A 20,073-nucleotide genomic window follows, 5' to 3' on the forward strand; every position below is an offset into this window, starting at 1 on the left:
TCATTCCTCTAAATATATATATATATTTTTGAGTAAATGCGCTTATATAAAAGCAACGAAGCTAAACGGCAACTTTGTGTAGCTGAGTCGATCATGCATTGTAAGAATGTGAGAAATCGCAAATGGCGACAGTGGTGAACGGCGAGTACCGCTGTGCAACGTAAGCATAACAGCCACACATTGTTTGCAGGCTTTGTCGCTCTGCACGAGAAAATGCTGCGGTGTCGATTGCGTTTACACGATACATTTTTCACTGCTCGTCTCTCTCCCGCCCGGTCTGCCATGACCGAGTTTTTGTACGGACTACCTCACGGTAGTCCGTACAAAAAGCACCACCTCCACCAGATGTCACGTGGTCTTGACGTCGACGAAGACAACAGTCAGCACGTCCGAGATGAAACTGTTTATTTGGCCGAACTTGTGGCCGAGAAACTGAAAGTCAAACTACAGCAATACACTGATAGCGGCGAACAGAGCGTCGACCGTCGATCAACTGACAAGCGGTCAAGCGCGTCGGCTTTTATACAGGCGCTATCGAACTTTCCAGCAACATCGCTGGTGGCGGCGTTATCTCTAGACAAAGCTGGAACATTCGCGTGCGGGGCGCAATCTTAACAAAACTAAATAATAATAATAATAATAATAATATCTGGGGTTTAACGTCCCAAAACCACGATATGATTATGAGAGACGCCGTAGTGGAGGGCTCCGGAAATTTCGACCACCTGGGGTTAGGCCAACTCCGGCGATTTTTCGAGGTCGATGGATCTCAGTGAAATTCGCTGGGTACGTTCCTTTGCACGTTTCCGTCATTTATGCCAAATTACAGGCTTGAGACATGCGCAGATTGTTTGCAAATGAATTTTAAAGATTGTCTGCAAACGCCCTCCTGGCTTCCCACAATTATTGGGAACATTGCGTCTGTGACGTCAGTGTTGGCAAGGCGGCGGAAGTGACGCAGCCGAGGGCACCGCTAACCTCGGCGCTTAGGCCGCTACAGCGAGCGTCTGCTGTGCACAAGGCGACAGACAGCATTGGTTTGGCCGGAGCTTCGCTGGTCGTCCCGGCTGTCACAGTTTTCATATTCCGCGCCGGCGTGACCGGCATGCCTTGCACGACTTCCGGTTCGTTCGTAACAACGTCTACGTCATACGTAGACAGTACACTCGGTTGGGTTTCGGTTTTGGTGTTGCGCTTTTTTGCTTATTTAAAGTTATTCTCCAATTTGCCGAGTATTTCTGCTATCGGGCCCGTAACAGGAGCGTCTCAGGAACATAAAAGCACCATTACTTTGACATGGCCAAAAAATCGCCGGAGTTGGCCTTTAACGTGCACCTAATCTAAGTACACGGGCCTCAAACATTTTCGCCTCCATCGAAAATGCAGCCACCGCGGCTGGGATTCGATCCCGCGACCTTCGGGCCAGCAGTCGAGCGCCATAACCACTAGACCACCGTGGCGGGGCAATCTTAACGAAACGATCTACTACAGTCGCGAAGCTTCTCGAACACTGCTTCGCGGACAGCGTCGAGCGTTGATAACCGTCCCTGCCGGTCAAACCCGAATACATCAAAACAAGACAAGAAGTGGGCGTGGCATTGCCCCCCTCTGAAAAAGCATCGTCCCGATGCTTGTGAAAGAACATAGAAGAGAAAAATACAAGTGCATACACAAATAAATTACAATAACGAAGGAAAAAAATAGAGTCCCCAGGTTCGCTAATGCGCAAAAAACGGCTTAAGGCGCACGACATGGACGACTTCAGGTCGTGCGCGGCGTCGCTGGTAGTGTTGTGCCAGAGCACCGGACCGAACGTGGAAGCAGGGATCAACCCCTGCATGCTTTGTCTGCAATCCGGGGAAAACGGCGTCTTCACCCAGCCGGCTCCGTCAACTGACGACAGTCGTTCTTCAAAGCTGCCCAGCTAGCCCAGCTATGGAAAGGCTGCTCAACTCCTGCGGTGTAAAGGAAGTTCAGCACCGGCGGCCTAAAGGAGCATTGCTATCAGGCAACCAGTAGAGGAGTCAACAGCTGCGTGCTGTTGTGCCTGGGCATCTGCTTTCGGGCAACCAGGAGAGGAATCAGCACCTGTGTGCTGTGTGCCAGAGCATTGCTATCAGGCAACCAGGAGAGGAATCAGCACCTGTGTGCTGTGTGCCAGAGCATTGCTATCAGGCCACCAGGAGAGGAGTCAACACCTGGACTTCGGTCAACACCTGCGTGTTGCTCATGCCGGCGCATCCCAGTTCGGAGAAAGGTCGGCACCTACGTGCCGGCGGACGGTCAACAGGACAATGGACTGCTAGAGGATTTAAGGCCGTGCCGGTCCGTCGATCGGGGGATCGGAGAGAAGGAAAAGGACTCGAACGGAGTCGAACCAGTCGACGTGGTCGGGCTGGCAGTCATGTTGCCTGAGAGCCAAAATATGTAAATAGTCAGTATATAAAATCTTTTCCTTCTTCACCTTGCCCTTACTGACTACTCCGAGCACGATACACACCCGTGTTCGCACCGGCCACGCAACCCGAGTCCCAACAGCGGTTCCAGAGGAGGGATGCAACGACGCGTATACCCAGCAGCGAGCCTCAGGGACGACATCGGAACCTAAAGGTGGCGGTGCGGTGGGCCACGCTACCCCAGTCCTAATAGTAGTTCGTAATGCCGTCCGGGATGACCTCGTAGTCAAGAGCGCCGCGGCGTCGAAGAACCTTGTATGACCCGAAGTACCGCCGAAGGAGTTTTTCGCTAAGCCCACGTCGGCGTATCGGCGTCCAGACCCAAACACGGTCGTCGGGCTGGTATTCCACGAAGCGTCGTCGAAGATTGTAGCGACGGCTGTCGGTGTGCTGCTGGGTCTTGATGCGCAGGCGGGCGAGCTGTTGAGCTTCTTCGGCACGTTGTAAGTAAGCGGCAGCATCGAGATTTTCTTTGTCGGTGACGTTGGGTAGCATATGGCGTCGAGCGTCGTCGCCGGGCTCCTTCCGTAGACCAACTTGTACGGCGTCATCTGCGTCGTTTCTTGGACGGCCGTGTTGTATGCGAAGGTCACATACGGAAGGATGGCATCCCACGTCTTGTGTTCGACGTCGACATACATGGCCAACATGTCGTCGATGGTCTTGTTTAGCCGCTCCGTAAGGCCATTTGTCTGTGGGTGGTACGCTGTGGTCCGGCGGTGACTTGTTTGGCTGTATCTCAGTATTGCCCCAGCTGAGTTAGGTCAGCAGTAAACGCCGTACCTCTGTCGGTCAACGATACGAGAAACAGCGCGACACACGGGACAGTGAAAGAGACGGACCAAGCGCTGACCAAGCGCTGAGGACCTCAGGGGCGCCATCACGCAGGATGATGTTCTCAACAAAGAACTTCGCTACATCGGCGGCACTGCCTCTGGGCAGGGCCCTTGTCTCGGCGTAGCGGGTGAGGTAGTCGGTAGCTGCGACGATCCATTTGTTTCTGGTATTGGACTTCGGGAACGGCCCCAGTAAGTCCATCCCGATTTGCTGGAACGGCCGTCAAGGTGGCTCGATAGGCTGCAGAAGTCCGGCTGGCCTAGTGGGCGGTGTCTTGCGTCGCTGACAGTCCCGGCAGGTCTTCATGTAATGAGTGACGTCGGCGGAAAGGCGCGGCCAGTAGTACTGCTCCTGTATTCTTGCTAGCGTGCGAGAAGGACCCAGGTGTCCAGACGTCGGGTCGTCGTGCAGAGCCTGGAGGACCTTTGGCCGCAATGTCGAGGTTACCAGGAGAAGGCAATCGGTTCGAAGCGGTGAGAAGTTCTTCTTTATGAGAACACCGTTGCGCAAAAAAAAAAAACGACGTCAGTCCCCGCGTGAGTACCTTCGGAACAACTGTGCTCCTGCCCTCGAGGTATTCCACAAGGCCCCTCAGTTCTGGATCCGCTCGCTGTCGTTCGGCGAAGTCGTCGGCACTTATTATTGCCAAGAAGGAGTCGTCCTCCTTGTCGTCCTGCGGTGGTGGGTCGACGGGGGCGCGAGACAGGTAGTCAGCGTCGGAGTGTTTTAACGCGATAGCGTTAGAGAGCTCGTGTCGCAGAAATTCCGCCGTCGGCGTCGGCACCGTTGGTTGTGAGCGAAAAATCGTCCGTGAGCGAAAAATCGAGAAAGAACCAAATAAAATAAAGAATAAAATTTTCGGTCCCACTGAGGATTGAACCTGGGCCGTTCGCGTGGCAAGCAGGTGTCTTACCACAAAGCCACGATGTTACTTGCAGCTGCTTCGGAAAAAAACACTACATAAATGCCATGTTGTGGAAGGGGTCTCCTAATCCATTTTGTTCATCAGGTGTCAGGACGAAAATGAGCCCATTCGGCGATTTGTAGGCGCATTTGGGAGGCCATCAAACTACGTCAAAAAAGGCCGGGATAGTACAGCCATCGCCGCTAGAAACACACACGAACTTTCAAACAAAAATGGACAACTACGTCCATCTAGCGGAAAACATATCACGCTAACTCCAGCACTGTAACTCCAGCTTGCGGAGGCGTTGATCAAGGAAACAGCAAACTCTAGATAATGTGCTGCCATCTGTGAGGCATTGTGAGACTCTTCATTGCTCCCGAGATGGCAAACGCGCGGCGTATATCTTGGAGGCCATGCGACTGTTGCTTTAGATCAAAAACCTCTACCATTCGCGCGCGCGTGTGTGTGTGTGTAACAATACATACATTAATAAGTATGCACTTAGTGGTTGAAGTGCGCACTAGGGCCCGGATTTCGCTATCGCGTTCAACTCTTAAAGGCGAAACTTAAGGGTCCCCCAATTTTTCTTCCGGACTTGTAAACGACGGTAATGTCGAATTCTTGAAGTCGTAGGCTCCACCGTGCGAGGCGACCTGAAGGATCCTTCAAGTTAGCTAGCCAACACAATGTGTGGTGGTCGCTCACAACTTTGAAGGTAGGGCCGAAACTTGGATGCAGCCGAGATGATCGCTAGGCACTACTTTCCTGTTGTAGAACAGTTCCTATCTGCCTTTGATAGCGACCGGATAGCATAACTGATGATCCTTTCCTGCCCGTCAGTCTTCTGCACAAGCACGGCGCCGAGTCCTACGCTACTTGCGTCGGTGTGGATTTCCGTATCGGCGTATTCGTCGAAATGCGCTAGTATCGGAGGCATCTGAAGGCGTCGTTTCAGTTCTTCAAATGCTTCGATTTGCGCCGTTTCCCACTTGAATGGCACGTCGGTCTTCGTGAGGTGAGTTAGCGGTTCGGCGATTCGTGAAAATTCCTTGACGAAGCGATTATAGTAGGCGCACAAGCCAAGAAAACGGCGCACGGCTTTCGTGTCGGTCGGGGGTGGGAAGGCAGCGATGGCAGCTGTTTTCCGCGGGTCTGGAAGAACACCACCCTTGCTGATCACGTGACCCAAAAACAGTAGCTCCTCGTATGCAAAGCGGCACTTTTCAGGCTTCAAGGTGAGGCCAGAGGTCTTGATTGCTTTTAGTACAGCGTCAAGGCGCCGGAGGTGTTCGTCGAAGCTTGAGGCAAACACAATGACGTCGTCCAAGTACACAAGGCAAGTCTGCCACTTCAATCCAGCCAGCACGGTGTCCATAACGCGCTGGAACGTCGCAGGTGCTGAGCAAAGACCAAAGGGCATAACCTTGAACTCGAAGAGGCCGTCTGGTGTTATAAAGGCAGTCTTCTCTCGGTCTCTCTTGTCGACTTCGATTTGCCAATAGCCGGTCTTGAGGTCCATCGACGAAAAGTACCTCGCGTTGTAGAGTCGATCCAGGGTGTCGTCTATCCGTGGGAAAGGGTAGACGTCCTTCTTCGTGATTTTGTTCAGGCGGCGATAATCGACGCAGAAGCGTAGGGTTCCGTCCTTCTTCTTCACTAACACCACGGGTGACGTCCATGAACTCTTCGATGGCTGGATGATGCCGTCGCGTAGCATTTCGTCGACTTGTTACTTTATGGATTCGCGTTCTCGCGTCGAAACTCTGTACGGGCTCTGCCGGAGTGGCCTGGCATTTTCCTCTGTTCTGATGCGATGTTTTGCGACTGGGGTCTGGCGGATTCTTGACGATGACGAAAAGCAGTCCCTGTATTTCAAGAGCAGGGTTTTGAGCTGTTCTTGTTTATGCTTCGGAAGGCTAGGATTGACGTCGAAAGCTGGTTGAGGAGCTTGGTTCGTCGGTGTGGGCTCGGAAGAATCGGCGATGGCGAAAGCATTGGTGGCTGCCACAATTTCTTCGATGTAGGCGACTGTCGTGCCTTTGTGTACGTGCTTATACTCGTTGCTAAAATTTGTGAGCATCACTGTTGCTTTGCCTCCCCGCAACTCTGCTATTCCTCTTGTGACGCAAATCTCGCGGTTAATCAACTGGTGCTGGTCGCCTTCAACGACGTCTTCCAGGTCTGCTACTTTCTGAGAGCCGACGGAAATGATGACGCTGGAGCGAGGGGGAATGGTGACCTGGTCTTCCAGCACATTCAAGGCATGCTTCCCCGGCGGCGTGTACCGCGGTAATGCTTTTTCTGTAGATAGTGTTATCGACTTGGATCTGAGGTCGATGACTGCACCGTGAAGGCCTAAGAAGTCCATAGCAAGGATGACATCTCGGGAGCAATGCTGAAGGACTACGAAGCTTGCGGGAAAAATCAGGTTGTTGATGGAGACCCTCGCTGTGCGGATTCCTGCCGGCGTTACTAGGTGACCTCCAGCTGTCCGGATTTCGGGGCTTCCCAGGCGTTCTTGACTTTCTTCAGCTTCCTCGCGAACGGTCCACTGACGACAGAATAGTCGGCTCCAGTATCGACGAGAGCGGTGACGTTGTGGCCGTCGATGAGAACGTCCAGGTCACTCGTTCGTCGCCTACCGTTTCGATTTGGTCGCGGCGTCGGATCACGGCTACGTCGGTTTGTCCCGCTGCTTCGACGTTGCGTCGTCAGGTCTTCTTGGGGCCGCGAAGTTTCGACGTCAGGACTTCGTTCGGCTTGCGGCGTGTTTAGATTTAGTTGCGGCGTTGTCGTCGGCGGCGGAGGATCTTCGGTATTTCGTCGTACAGCAACCGTACCTCCATCGGTTGCTGCCCTTAGTTTTCCGGATACGGGCTGGGTGACCGGCCTCGCGTTGGGCCAGTGTATGGTCGGCGTTGGGGGGAGACGTAGCGGCCCGGCGACGGCGAGCGGGAAGGATGTCGGGGCGTCCATTGCGTTCCCGCGAGGTAGTCGGCGATGTCGCGTGGTCTTTCCCCTCGCTGTGGACGCGGCGCGTCGATGGCAAAACCACGCAGTCCCATCTGTCGGTACTGGCAGCGGCGGTAAGTGTGGCCAGCTTCCCCGCAATGGTAGTAGAGTGGGCGGTGGTCGGGGGCGCGCAAAACGTCGGTCTTCTTCGGCGTGTATAGCTGGCCGGCTGTAGGGATGGTCGATTAAAATTTTTAATCGATTAATCGTTAATCGTTAATCGGTTTAGCCTTTAATCGATTAATTGCTTTCGATGGGATCTTTTAATCGATTAATCGACATTTTTAATGGGTGCTTTAAAACCGACATCTCTTTGTTTGAGAGACATCGTTCGTGTTTAATATGGGCCCAAATCTTTTTATTAGATGCGTTGACGATCCAAAATTCCCACTTTCGAAAGGGTCGACGACGGGCCCCTTGTGTCCAGTGTGCGAAAATTCACACTTTCGCACGCTGGACGTCGTCGTTGGTTGATGTCGCGGATTCAAGAATCTGTGGCCATCATCCCTCGACTATACGGCAGCAGGTCGTATTTTCTCGAAGCCTGCCTACTCGAGCTCATCGAAACCGGAGGCGCGTTCGGGGACCACACTGGTTGGAAAGTCGCAGTTCAAACATGCAGTGTGGCGGAGGGTGAGGAAATCCCGAGAAAGGTAAAAGAGAGACGAGGAGAAATTAAATAAGACGCTCGCTCTAGTAAGCAAGGCATCTTTTCTCGGTTTGTCGGTTAGATATTGTGGAAACCCTACATAATACTATAATTGCGGACTGACGCGATCTTTTTCTTGAGGTCACCTATGCAGAGATTACACAGAAATATACTAGCCTCAAACAGACCATCCGTACAGGCAACTGCGGGAAATAGAAGGAAAGAAGATTACTTTTAGGGGCTCGTTTTTCTATATTAATATATAGAAATATTAACTTAACTATTAATAGACACAATATTAATTAGAACTAACAGACATTAATGCGAAGGAAAGTATAGGGGATGTTAAGGGTGTATGACAAAGAAAATCGAGCCCCTAAAAGTCACCTTCTTTCCTTTATTCATAGCGAGGGTCTCGTTCACTTGGTGCCTTCAGGTAGTATGCGAGGGATTATTGGTCAGCTGCCAGCTCGTAAAAAAAAGGTCACTTGCTGCGTGACGCCAAAAGGCAGAAAAAGAGTGTTCCACACTCGCCGCCATGGCTGTGATCGGCGCTGACTAAAGCTCTTAGGTTTAAATGCACATGTGTACCCTATGAAGTGGATGGGGGGATGACCGTCGCCGTAGCTCAGTGGTATAGAGCATCGGACGCGTTATTCGAAGGTCGTAAGTTCGGTCCCTGCCGGCGGCAAGTTATCTTTTCGTCCACTTTACTTTCTTCACATTGATATCCCAATTATTACAAATAACATCCTCTATACTTCCGTTGGCATTATTGTCTCTTACTTCTAATTAATATTTCGGGAAATAGAGTGACATGAGTTTCTGCCTCCCGGCTAGAAAAAACAGCAGCTGTGCCTCTATACGCCGCAGGTTTCACCTCATCTTTGCCGTAACACGGCGCCACTCACACCTTTTCAATCGTGCGTACATCCTGAACTGTGAGCGCTATCTAGTGTACCAGACATTACAGCATAAATTGCGCGACTGTCCTTTCTTGTCACAGCAGAAGACGGGGGCCTCTAGCTGAAAGCTGTATTTCTCCCTAAATACGCGACCTCAGTATTACTAAGTGCTTCAAGGTCACTTCTTGAATAGTAATGCACTGGATGCTAGACGTTCGGTAAAGCGACGCGTAAAGTTGCGGATTACATAAAGGGTCTATAAGACCCATTTCACAGTTCATGAGTGCGCATTCCTGCGCTACATTTTCTCTCAACTAATGGCAGCAACTTTCGTGCTTCAAGTGGAGACGAGGCCGTAGTTGCGCGTGCTGGCGTTTGTCTATTATGCGTGTTCTTGTCAAGAGAGCTGAGTCTACACTTTCCGGCGTCCCAGCGCAAGCAAACCGCGCTTGAACACTCTGTTTGAAGAAGTGACTAGCTGCCATGAATTGGGCTAACTGCATCGTAGAAAAGTTAGCTCAACAATTATGAAAATGGCATATCTACCCTATAAGACGGACAGTTGGGCTAGTTGGTATACAACATAATAAAAGATGGTTACTAGCGTCCTTCTCCTCTTTACGCTAGCAAACGTGTCTTGTTATGTATGTACAGATTACCTAATCACTCCCCATCATCGTACTTCATCACTCTTTTTCCCCCGTTGCGTTTTCCCCGGTGCAGAGTAGCAGGCAGGGGCGTACTAGCTCAGGCCACCCTCTCTGTCTTGTAATATATTTTCTCTCTCTCTTTCATTGGTAAACAATATTTTATTTGCTAAAGAGTAAAACAGAACGGCACTAAGAACCAGTGAGGAAATAAGCAGCGCATATTACAATGCCGCACTTACACAAGAATCGAGTAAAATCTGCAGGTTGAATAAAATACAAAGAAAGTTTCGATTGACACTACAGGTGACGGAAACTACTCGTTTATCAAATGTAAGCAGACATGCGTTTATGCGGCAACACGATGAAACAGCGCGGCAAAAAACAAACACGAAGAAATTAACAAGAACAAATTAACAAAGCCTGGCAAACAATGTGTGGCTGCTGTGCTTAGGTTGCACTGCGGTACTCGCCGTTCACCACTGTCGCCATTTGCGATTTCTCACATTCTTACAATGCATGATCGACTCAGCTACATAAATTTCGCGTTTAGCTTCGTTGCTTTTATATAAGCGCATTTACTCAAAAACACAGCATATCCACGGAGTGAATGATGATGAGTGGGCGAAGCTGCGGAGGTTCATCGGTAAACCGTGAATCTTCCGTGAATTCTGCCCAGTACATCATCACCGACGTGAGATCGGGCGCGTTTATACTAAAGGTTCGATGAGTTATGACGACTTGCAGCGCACTTTAATTTTACATGTACGCTGTGAATTTTCATTGTTTAGAAAACCATTGCTTAGAAAACATCTGGCGTCTTTCGTTAAGCAGCTGGCGTCTTTTCGTTTTGCTTTAGAAACATCTGGCGTTCTTTCGTTTTGCTTTTACAAAACATCTGGCGTCTTTTGTTGGTTTATTTGATCAATCAACGGCGTTTTGAACAAAATTTTTATTGTTTAATCACGCACAGGAGAAATCTCACCAGACACTACCTTGGAGGTAAAGAATGGCTGCTAATGGGAATGAGAGACAGAAGAAGTCGGCTTTTAGCTAACGCTGCGAATTTTTTATTGTTCAACAACGCACAGGAAAAATCTCCCACCGGCACCACCTTGCAGGTCAAAGCGTAAGACTGGTTACATACTACGCTACGAGGGACGAACGGTTGCCGCTATAAGGAGCTTCGCCCCTAAAAGGCGCTCGGATGCTACTGACGTTGCAGGAATTAGCAAATACTCCATTGCAACGTCAAACACATGATGTAGGCCGGTTCGCATGCTGTGCGAAGTCTCAAGTGAATTCGGATTGGTGCGGCGATCGACTACAGGGTTACTATAGTATCATCTTGAACTGAGAAGGCATTTAGTTCATCGGATCGTACTCCAGCGCAACGCAATTGCGTAGAAGTGCGCGATCGACGGCATCCCAAATAGAACCAGAAAAAGTAGTAGTATTCGGCTTTGCAACTTCCTGCGTCTAAGGATAGCGTTCAGGATCTGCGTCTCAGTTTAGCGCGCCTCGCAGTCATGCGCTCCGGCCAAGGGGCGAGGTGGGGGTTGCCGTAATCGATTAATCGAGTAGTTTTAATCGATTAATTCGATTAATCTTAGGACACAAATCGATTATGATTAATCGATTAATTGTGAACCTTTAATCGATTAATCGATTAATCGTTCATCGATTTTAGCATCCCAAGCTACCTGGCGGGCGGTATGACGTCAGTGGCGGCGGTGGTGGTGCCTGGCGGCGGCACTGCTGGGGCGACGCGGCGTCTTGACGTAGGCGAGGAGGGGGGGGGGGCGTTGCGTCGGGCTGCAGCGGCATAGCTCACTGCTTGCAGCTGCGGCTGCGCTGACTAGGGGGTGCCCAGAGACTGCTGGATTTCCTCTCGGACGATGTCAGCGACAGAGGCAACTTCAGGCTGTGGTAAGGGTAACAGTTTGCGCAGTTCTTCCCGCACGATCGCTCGGATCGTTTCACGCAGGTCGTCGGAGCTGACGGCATGAACAGCTGGGCTGTCTTGAATCGATCGGCGACAACACTGGCACTTGCGCATTTCCAGCGTCTTCTCAATCGTCGTCGCCTCTGAGATGAATTCTTGGACTGTCGAGGGTGGGTTCCGCATCAGCCCAGCGAAGAGCTCTTGCTTTACCCCTCGCATGAGCAACCTGACTTTCTTGTCCTCAGGCATGGCAGGGTCACCGTGGCGGAACAGTCTGGTCATTTCCTCTCCAAAGATGGCAACACTTTCATTTGGAAGTTGGACCCGCGTCTCTAGCAAGGCTGCGGCCCTTTCTTTTCTGACGACACTTGCAAACGTCTGCAGGAAAGCGCTGCGAAAGGCGTCCCAAGTTCGAAGAGTGGACTCCCGATTCTCGAACCAGGTCCTTGCTGCGTATTCAAGGTAAAAGTAAACGTGGCGCAGCTTGTCCTCGGAGTCCCAATTGTTGAATGTTGAGACCCTTTCGAAAGTCTCGAGCCAGGTTTCCGGGTCTTCGAACGACGACCCGCGGAAGGTTGGCGGCTCCTTGGGCTGTCGGAGTAGGATTGGCGCAGGCTGCACGGGGTCGGTCATCGTCGCTGCGGTCGGTGTTGGGACCTGGGGCTGCCTGGTTTGTTCGGGAAGGAGCCCGTGCTCTGGCTGCAGTCCCTTCTGCCTGCGGCTTGTTCGACGATCCGGGTTTTCTTTGCCGTCGTCCTCCTCGCGGCTTGGGCTTGGGTCAGCGCTTCGCGGGGGCGTCCGGATCATGGAAGAAGCAGCACCTCCACCAGATGTCACGTGGTCGTGACGTCGACGAAGACAACAGTCAGCACGTCCGAGATGAAACTGTTTATTTGGCCGAACTTGTGGCCGAAAAACTGGAAGCCAAACTACAGCAATACACTGATAGCGGCGAACAGAGCGTCGACCGTCGATCAACTGACAAGCGGTCAAGCGCGTCGGCTTTTATACAGGCGCTATCGAACTTTCCAGCAATATCGCTGGTGGCGGCGTTATCTCTAGACAAAGCTGGAACATTCGCGTGCGGGGCGCAATCTTAACAAAACGATCTACTACAGTCGCGAAGCTTCTCGAACACTGCTTCGCGGACAGCATCGAGCGTTGATAACCGTCCCTGCCGGTCAAACCCGAATACATCAAAACAAGACAAGTGGGCGTGGCAGTATAAATTATACTCAACTGAAATAGATGGATGAAGAGGAGGCTACAACTGAAAGTGCCTACTGTGGACTGAGGGATGTCTAACACTGGCGTTAAGTCGCAAACCACGCAAATACATTCAATTGGAACGATCTTTTTCTTTACAAAACAGTTCCCACTTTCCCACAATACATCATTACTGTTGTTTAGCGAAGCTCAGAGAAGAAAAATGATGTGTTACGGTATTTTCTTGTTACTAGAGATGTCCTTTACGCAATAACCACCACGCTCTGGAAACACAATGTTTGACATTTTCTGCTTTTGTTCTAATAACAATGATGCAACATATTTTTTTCATATCATTCTGCAGTCCTTTGAAAACATTTTGGGGGACTTTGAACCAAATTGAGATTGGGGCTTTTGTATTATAGATTTTTGAATCGAGGAGCACTTTTGTCTTTTTGGTGCTTCGAGCATGAAAATTTATTACTTCGAAAATTATTAGAGAAATACCAATGCAGAGGTTCATTTTGACATAGAGGCCTATTCATACTGCAAATATTAACAAGCCAAGATGTTCACAGGAAGTAGCCATAGCGTCCAAAATTTGACTGAGTTTCCAAAACGCAGCGTTTTTCGTGAATTTTTAAAAATACATAATTTGCTGAGAATTCCATGAAATGATAAGAGCTATTTCCTCTTTACTTCTACTTTCGCTAAAAAGAAAGCTATTTGTAATAGATGGCTTCGGTAGCTGCCAGCATGGTTGCGAATTTACGAAAACGCACTCTTCGTAAAATGGTCGTCGTCAACCGGCAACACTTGTCGAATTTTCCGGTGTTGAAAAAATTTTTATTTGAAAACGAACTGCGATTTCGTGCTGTGCATTCATATGTGCACAACATACAAAATTATCAGGAAAATCGGAAACATCAAATGTACACCTTTTTTTTATCTTTCGTGGAATCGACCAACATTTATTTTACCATCGATCTTGCCCTTCGCGACAACCAAAATGAGGTACTCGGCATTAAGCACATTCTCACCTTCGACAAAACACGGCCTTTTCACATCGCTATCTAGTAAACAGTATTTCCAGCAGCAACGATCCGCACACGGACCTCCTTACCGTCACCATCTCTGCCAGTGTTGCCTAACTTCGCAGCGCCCCCGGATTTCGTTTTAGGTGAGAATAGCGTCCTAAGCGATGTGCCCTTTCCACCGACTCAAGTTCCATTCCAAGGTTTGTTTTGCAAATATTCTTTATTATAGCTTCGGATTCATCCCAAGATTCTGAGGTTTGATCATCAACGCCATAGAAAACAAGATTTTTCCGGCGACTCTAGCTTCTGTTTCTACGTATTGCTAAACGTAAAATGTGAAAGCTCGTTTCGAGTCTTGTATTCGCAAAATTCTCAGAGGCCATACTTAACATTTTTGTTGAATCCCGGGCGGTGGCGCTGCAAATAACTACGCTCACTGTTAAGTTTATTCTATTTTACTTCACATTTTGCGTTACTTTTTGAAGCAACACGTGACTGAAGCTAGTTTTAAGAAACAAAGGAAAAGCAATACAGCTATAAAAGGTGACACTAAGAATAAAAACCCACCATATACAGCTGCGATTCGAACCCGCGGGCCTTTTGAGTGGGAAACGGGAATTGTACCATGGCACCACTTCGGCGGAGCCGCGCGCAACTCTTGACGACGCATTGCAGACTATCGATCGCAGCGCCACAAGCGGATTGGCACTCTTTGGTCTTGACTTTTCGAAGCACGTTCCGAGCACTCCCCTGCTCTAGTATACTCTAGTCAAACTGAGGTTTATAGCGCTCAAAAAAAAAAAAAAACGGACAAAGGAAGGCGTGACACACACAGGAGCTAACTTGCAACAATATTTGTTCGGAACACAGGAACCACATACATATATGTGGGATCACTTTAAAACTATCATGCCTATGCGCAGTTTGCAATACCGAACTATCTTTGCGTAGATAGGCTGACCCCTTACAGGAGAGGGCAACTGACAGCTTGTAAACACTTATCCGCCAGCCTATTTATCAGTGCAGGCTCTGTTATTTCCCAGTAAACCACAAATACATCTGCGATGTTCGAATAAGATCCAAATGTCCAAATCTATGAGCAACATCTACGAGACATCCCGGCCGCGTGCATTTTTCATACTAAAAGCTGTGGACGTATGGTACGCTTTTTGTTTTACAAAAAAGTGGACGTCTCATGGATTTTATCAAACGTTATCTAATGTGCGTTGTAACAACCTTATATTTAGACATCTTTTAGATTTTGTTTCCTAACATCTAGTGAACGTTATACAGAGGTCATGTGTCGCACACAAACATTGACGCAAAGAAATGGACCAATATTAATTATATTATTCCTATTCTAACTGAATCAGCGTTCTTTTGTATGCATAATTGTTTTCTCTGCACATATGTGAAACACACATCAGAAAGATTTAGCTGTGATTTTACAGCACAGCTCTCATGGTCGTGTTCAACAGAATTAATGCGTTGGCGGGCTATTTGGTGAGAATCCATATTGCTTTTTTAGCACAATAAACGGCACCACAAGAAAGAAGCGCTGTGTTCCGTCTTCTTTCTTGTGGTGTCGTTTTTTGCGCTAAAAAAGCAATATGGATTCTCATGGTCGAGGTTTGCCGTTCGTCGCAAATAGAAAATTAATTATCATCATCATGAACCGGCACGTGCTCTCTTCATCCTCTTCATCTTCATCCACTTCTGTTTCGTTCCCAGAACGCGTGCGCCAATTTGTCCGTCGCGGGATGCAATAACTTGACGGGCGAGAGAACGAGTACAACATGTGAGAAAAGAGAGAGAGAGAGAAATTCTTAGCGAGGAGAGATTCGAGTCCGCGTACCCACGATCCCAAGACGAGCGTCGTAATCACTCGGCTTTGCAGGCACACAGCAGACCTTTACAGTATAGCATAGCAAGGAGGTGGGAAAGAGAAGTGATGAGAAGGACAGATGTGAAGGTGAGGAGGGAAAGGAGGAGACAGTAAAGCATAGCATAGAAAGAAAGGGAACGAGAGAAAGAGAGAAGAAAGACAGAAAGAGAAAGAAACAGAGAGAGAAGGAGATAGAAAGAGGAAGCGAGAAATAGAGAGAGAGAAAGGGAATAAAGATAGAAGGAGCGAGAAAGAGAAAGAGATACAGAGAGAAATAAAAATAAACAGACAAAAAAGAGAAAGAGAGTAAGCATAGCCATGTAGTACAGTACAGTAAAGCAATGGGTGGGAAAGAGAGAGGTGAAAGGGTAAAAGCCTAGCCAAGCCAGGATCAGCCAGGTGCCAGCTCTGCTGTGGCCTAGCCTTGCGCGACTTCCTTGCGCAAACTGCGCTAATTTTTCGCTATATAAATGCAATGATTAATTTATGCATTGTGAATGTTTGGGACAGATGCCACTGAATTGTTAATCCACCTTTACCCTAGGTCTTGCTGACGCGCTTGTGCCAGTAACAAGATTATATCGTCATCATCACGCACCTCTCCTGATATTAAAATAACACGAGTTGAAGGAACCCCAATGTACAACATCAAACCAGTTCTAACCATAATAATAATATTTGGTGTTTTACGTCCCAAAACCATGATATTGCTACGTACCAGCGGCATCGCGGCCAAAGAGACGAAGAGAAGGACGAAACAGACAGACTGGCGCGTGCTGTTCGCGTCGGTTGCGCTGCTCGCCTATTGCTGTAAACAAAATAGGGAGGCGCTTAAGCTTCGCCTTTAAGAGTTGAACGCGACAGCAATATCCTGCCCCTAGTGCGCACTTCGAACACTACGAGTGTTTAACAGAATGCGCGCCATAAGGTGTGTGCCTTATGTAATGGGTAGCATGCTTTAAACCAGGAGCAATTATGCGCGAGAACCTTTTTCGAACCTGCGATGCACCCACTACGTGGTCTTAAGGGAATACGCGCAGTAATGTGTGTGCCTTTTTTAATGGGTGGCTGTCTTTAAACCGCCAAGTCGTTATGATATTGACGTGGTGTGACGCCCGATGGTAATGTACGCTTGTACCACGCAATATTACTGCCATATTACATCTCGTACTGTGACACCTGTATAAAGGACGCGTATTTTTGGGAAGCATCAAAGTTACTTTCAGCGTAGCTCCAAGCAGAGGTGTGGCTGTGTGGTAGAACACCTGCTTGCCACGCAGACGGCCTGGGTTCGATTCTCACTCGGACCCAACATTTTTATTATTTATTTTATTTGCAGCTTTTTCGATTTTTCGGTCACGGACAAGATGATGATTTTTCGCTCACAACCAACGGTGCCGACGCCGACGGCGGAATTTCTGCGATACGAGCTCTTTAACGCTATCGCGTTAATACAGGGATACGGATCCCTCTGAGCTGGTGTCTTGTTCCGTAACATATTTGGTGGAGTGGTGCGATCCCCTACCTCGCCACGGAACTCCGCAGCGGACGTTGTCTCGAGGATTTCCCCATGGCCTCGCAAGACTCGGCTACATCCCCGCCGCCCGCATTGCCTCCTGCCCTACCTGCCAACCCACCGGCCGCACCCACTTTCGTCACGCTTCCCGCCGTGAAAGAGCCTGGTGTCTTCTCGGGCCTCGAAGGTTCTGACGTCGACCAATGGCTGCGCCTGTACGAACGCGTCAGCGCCAGTTACAGGTGGGACCCCACCCTTATGCTCGCGAATGTCATATTTTACCTGGACGGAACCCCTCGTCTCTGGTTTGACACCCATGAGCATGAGATTACCAGCTGGGACAGCTTTAAGGAAAAGATTCGCGAACTTTTTGGCAACTCTCTTGGACGTCGCCTCGCCGCAAAGACTGAATTATCGACTCGCACGCAAAGCTCCACTGAGTCCTACCTCAGTTATATTCAACATGTCCTGGCCCTCTGCCGCAAAGCTGACGAAACCATGTCTGAGCAAGAACAAGTTGCGCACATACTCAAGGGTATCGCCGACGACGCGTTCAACCTGTTGTTGTGCACTAATGTGTCCTCTGTCGATGCGGTACTTCAACAATGTCGTCGCTTGGAACAGGCTAAAAGTAGGCGTGTCTCCCCACTGTTCCCGCGCCTTCCGAATACCGCAGTGACGTCTTCTTGCCTCGCTACATACCGGCAACCGGACGCCTGCGATAACTTGACCCGACTCGTTAGGCGTGAACTTGAAGCAGCCGCCCCTGTTACCGTGGCACCACCATCCTCTGACGCACCTCCTTCCGTCCCTTTACACCTTCTTCAAGCAGTAATCCGACAGGAAATTGCCAGCATGGGTGTCTGCTCTATTTCGACGCCTCCCCGTACCGACTTCCCGCCGCACTTCACGCCCCCACGTCGACCCCCGTCTGGCTCGCCACCAGCGTTCCGTAATCCGTCCGAGTGGAGAACACCTGATGACAAGCCCATATGCTTCTACTGTCACCGAATAGGACACATATCTCGTCATTGCCGAAGTCGCTGGGATCCTCCTGCACAAAATTTCCCGCCTTCCTTCAATAATCGTCCCGCTCCTCGTTCTACAACCAGCCCAGATCACTCTGCCCCTCCTGCCCACTTCGCCCCTCCAGCCCACTTCGCCCCTCCGGCCCACTACGCCCCTCCGGCCCACTACGCCCCTCCGGCCCACTTTGCCCCTCAGGCCTACTCTTCCCATCAGGACCACTTTGCCCCCCACGATCCCCACTACTCCCGCTCTCCCTCAACCCACCGTCGCCAGTCCCGTTCGCCTCAGCCTCGACGACCACCTTCCCCCGCTCCCCCACGACGTTCGCCGACGGAAAACTAAATGCTGCAGCCCCTGGAGGTGGCGCTGCATCAATCGGACCAAGCGAAAATCCTCTACTGACCATACCGACGAAACGGAACCTTATTGACGTACAAGTCGACGGAGTGCCTGTGACAGCTCTAGTCGACACTGGCGCTCAAGTTTCCGTTATGAACACTGATTTTAGACGCAAGCTCAAGAAAGTTCTCACACCTGCGACGACTCCATTTGTCCGTGTTGCCGACGGCGGAACAGCATCTGTCGTGGGAATGTGCTCCGCTCATGTAAGCATTGCTGATCGCCACACAGTTGTCCTCTTCGCCGTCCTTGAACAAAGTCCCCATGATGTCATCCTAGGCCACGACTTCTTGTCTGCGCATTCTGCCCTCATTGACTGCTCGGCCAGTACGCTCCGTCTCCACTTGCCCATGATCGACCCTCCTGTGCCCCGGCCGAGTCGCCTCTGCGCTGCCGGATACGCTCGCCTCTCACCCCAAACACTCACCTATGTCGAATTTTTCGCAACACCACCAGTTCCCGACGGCGACTATGTATTGACCCCTATCACCGATGTCCTGATAAGTCGTGGTATTACGCTACCACACACGGTTCTTTCTGTCACAGGGAACTCCACGTGCCTTCCCGTTGTCAATTTTAGTTTGACACCGCAAGTGCTCCCGCAAGGCATCTCTTTGGCATTACTTTCGACCTTAGAAGACGGCGCGGTGGCTGCTCTCACGGTAACCGCTCCGTCCGATCCCCATGCCCAGCAACAATCTAATCCTTGTCCCGACAGCGCCATACGGTCGATGATTGCTTGCACCTTAACGCCGCAGCAGACTGACGAGCTCCACCAGCTTCTGCTGTCCTACGTCGACGTTTTCGATCTCAGCGGCCGTCCATTGGGAAAAGCTACTGGTGTAACCCACCGCATCAACACAGCTGACCAGCCTCCTATTCATAGGCGCCCATATCGCGTGTCGGCGACTGAGCGTCAAATTATCCAAGCTGAAGTCGACAAAATGCTCGCCAAGAACATCATTGAGCCGTCCTGCAGTCCTTGGGCATCACCTGTCGTGCTAGTGCGCAAAAAGGACGGCACATGGCGTTTCTGTGTCGATTATCGCCACCTAAACAGAATTACAAAAAAAGACGTCTACCCTCTGCCACGAATAGATGATGCCCTTGACTGCCTCTATGGTGCCCGCTATTTTTCTTCCATCGACCTCCGTTCCGGGTACTGGCAGATTGAGGTGGACGATATGGATCGTGAAAAGACGGCATTTATCACACCCGATGGCCTATATCAATTCAAGGTCATGCCTTTTGGCCTTTGTAACGCCCCAGCCACCTTTGAACGAATGATGGACTCTTTGCTCCGAGGATTTAAATGGTCCACCTGTTTGTGCTACTTGGACGATGTCGTTGTTTTTTCCCCAACATTTGAAACTCATATAGAACGTCTCTCCGCCGTCTTAGCCATCTTCCGTCGTGCTGGCCTGCAGCTGAACTCATCAAAATGTCATTTTGGCCGCGACCAAATTACAGTACTTGGCCATTTAGTGGACGCTAACGGAGTACAGCCAGACCCGGCGAAAATCAGCGCAGTCAAGAACTTTCCCGTTCCACGATCTGTCAAGGATGTTCGCAGCTTTCTCGGACTATGTTCGTATTTTCGACGCTTCGTGAAAAATTTTGCGGATATAGCGAGACCTCTTACG

At 50.0% G+C, this 20,073-nt stretch overlaps 1 protein-coding gene across 1 annotated transcript in view; it reads left to right on the forward strand.

Annotated features, from left to right (window-relative positions):
* Window positions 1-17,056: 17,056 nt before the first annotated feature.
* LOC119398607 (uncharacterized) overlaps window positions 17,057-20,073 on the forward strand; it is a 39,624-nt gene continuing 36,607 nt past the window's right edge. Inside the window, exons 1-2 of the mRNA XM_037665441.1 lie at window positions 17,057-17,217; window positions 18,115-18,353. Coding sequence (XP_037521369.1) covers window positions 17,057-17,217; window positions 18,115-18,353 — 400 coding nt within the window. The remainder of the gene's footprint in view (window positions 17,218-18,114; window positions 18,354-20,073) is intronic.

Source organism: Rhipicephalus sanguineus, chromosome 7, assembly GCF_013339695.2.
Source record: "Rhipicephalus sanguineus isolate Rsan-2018 chromosome 7, BIME_Rsan_1.4, whole genome shotgun sequence".
Lineage (NCBI taxonomy): Eukaryota > Metazoa > Arthropoda > Arachnida > Ixodida > Ixodidae > Rhipicephalus > Rhipicephalus sanguineus.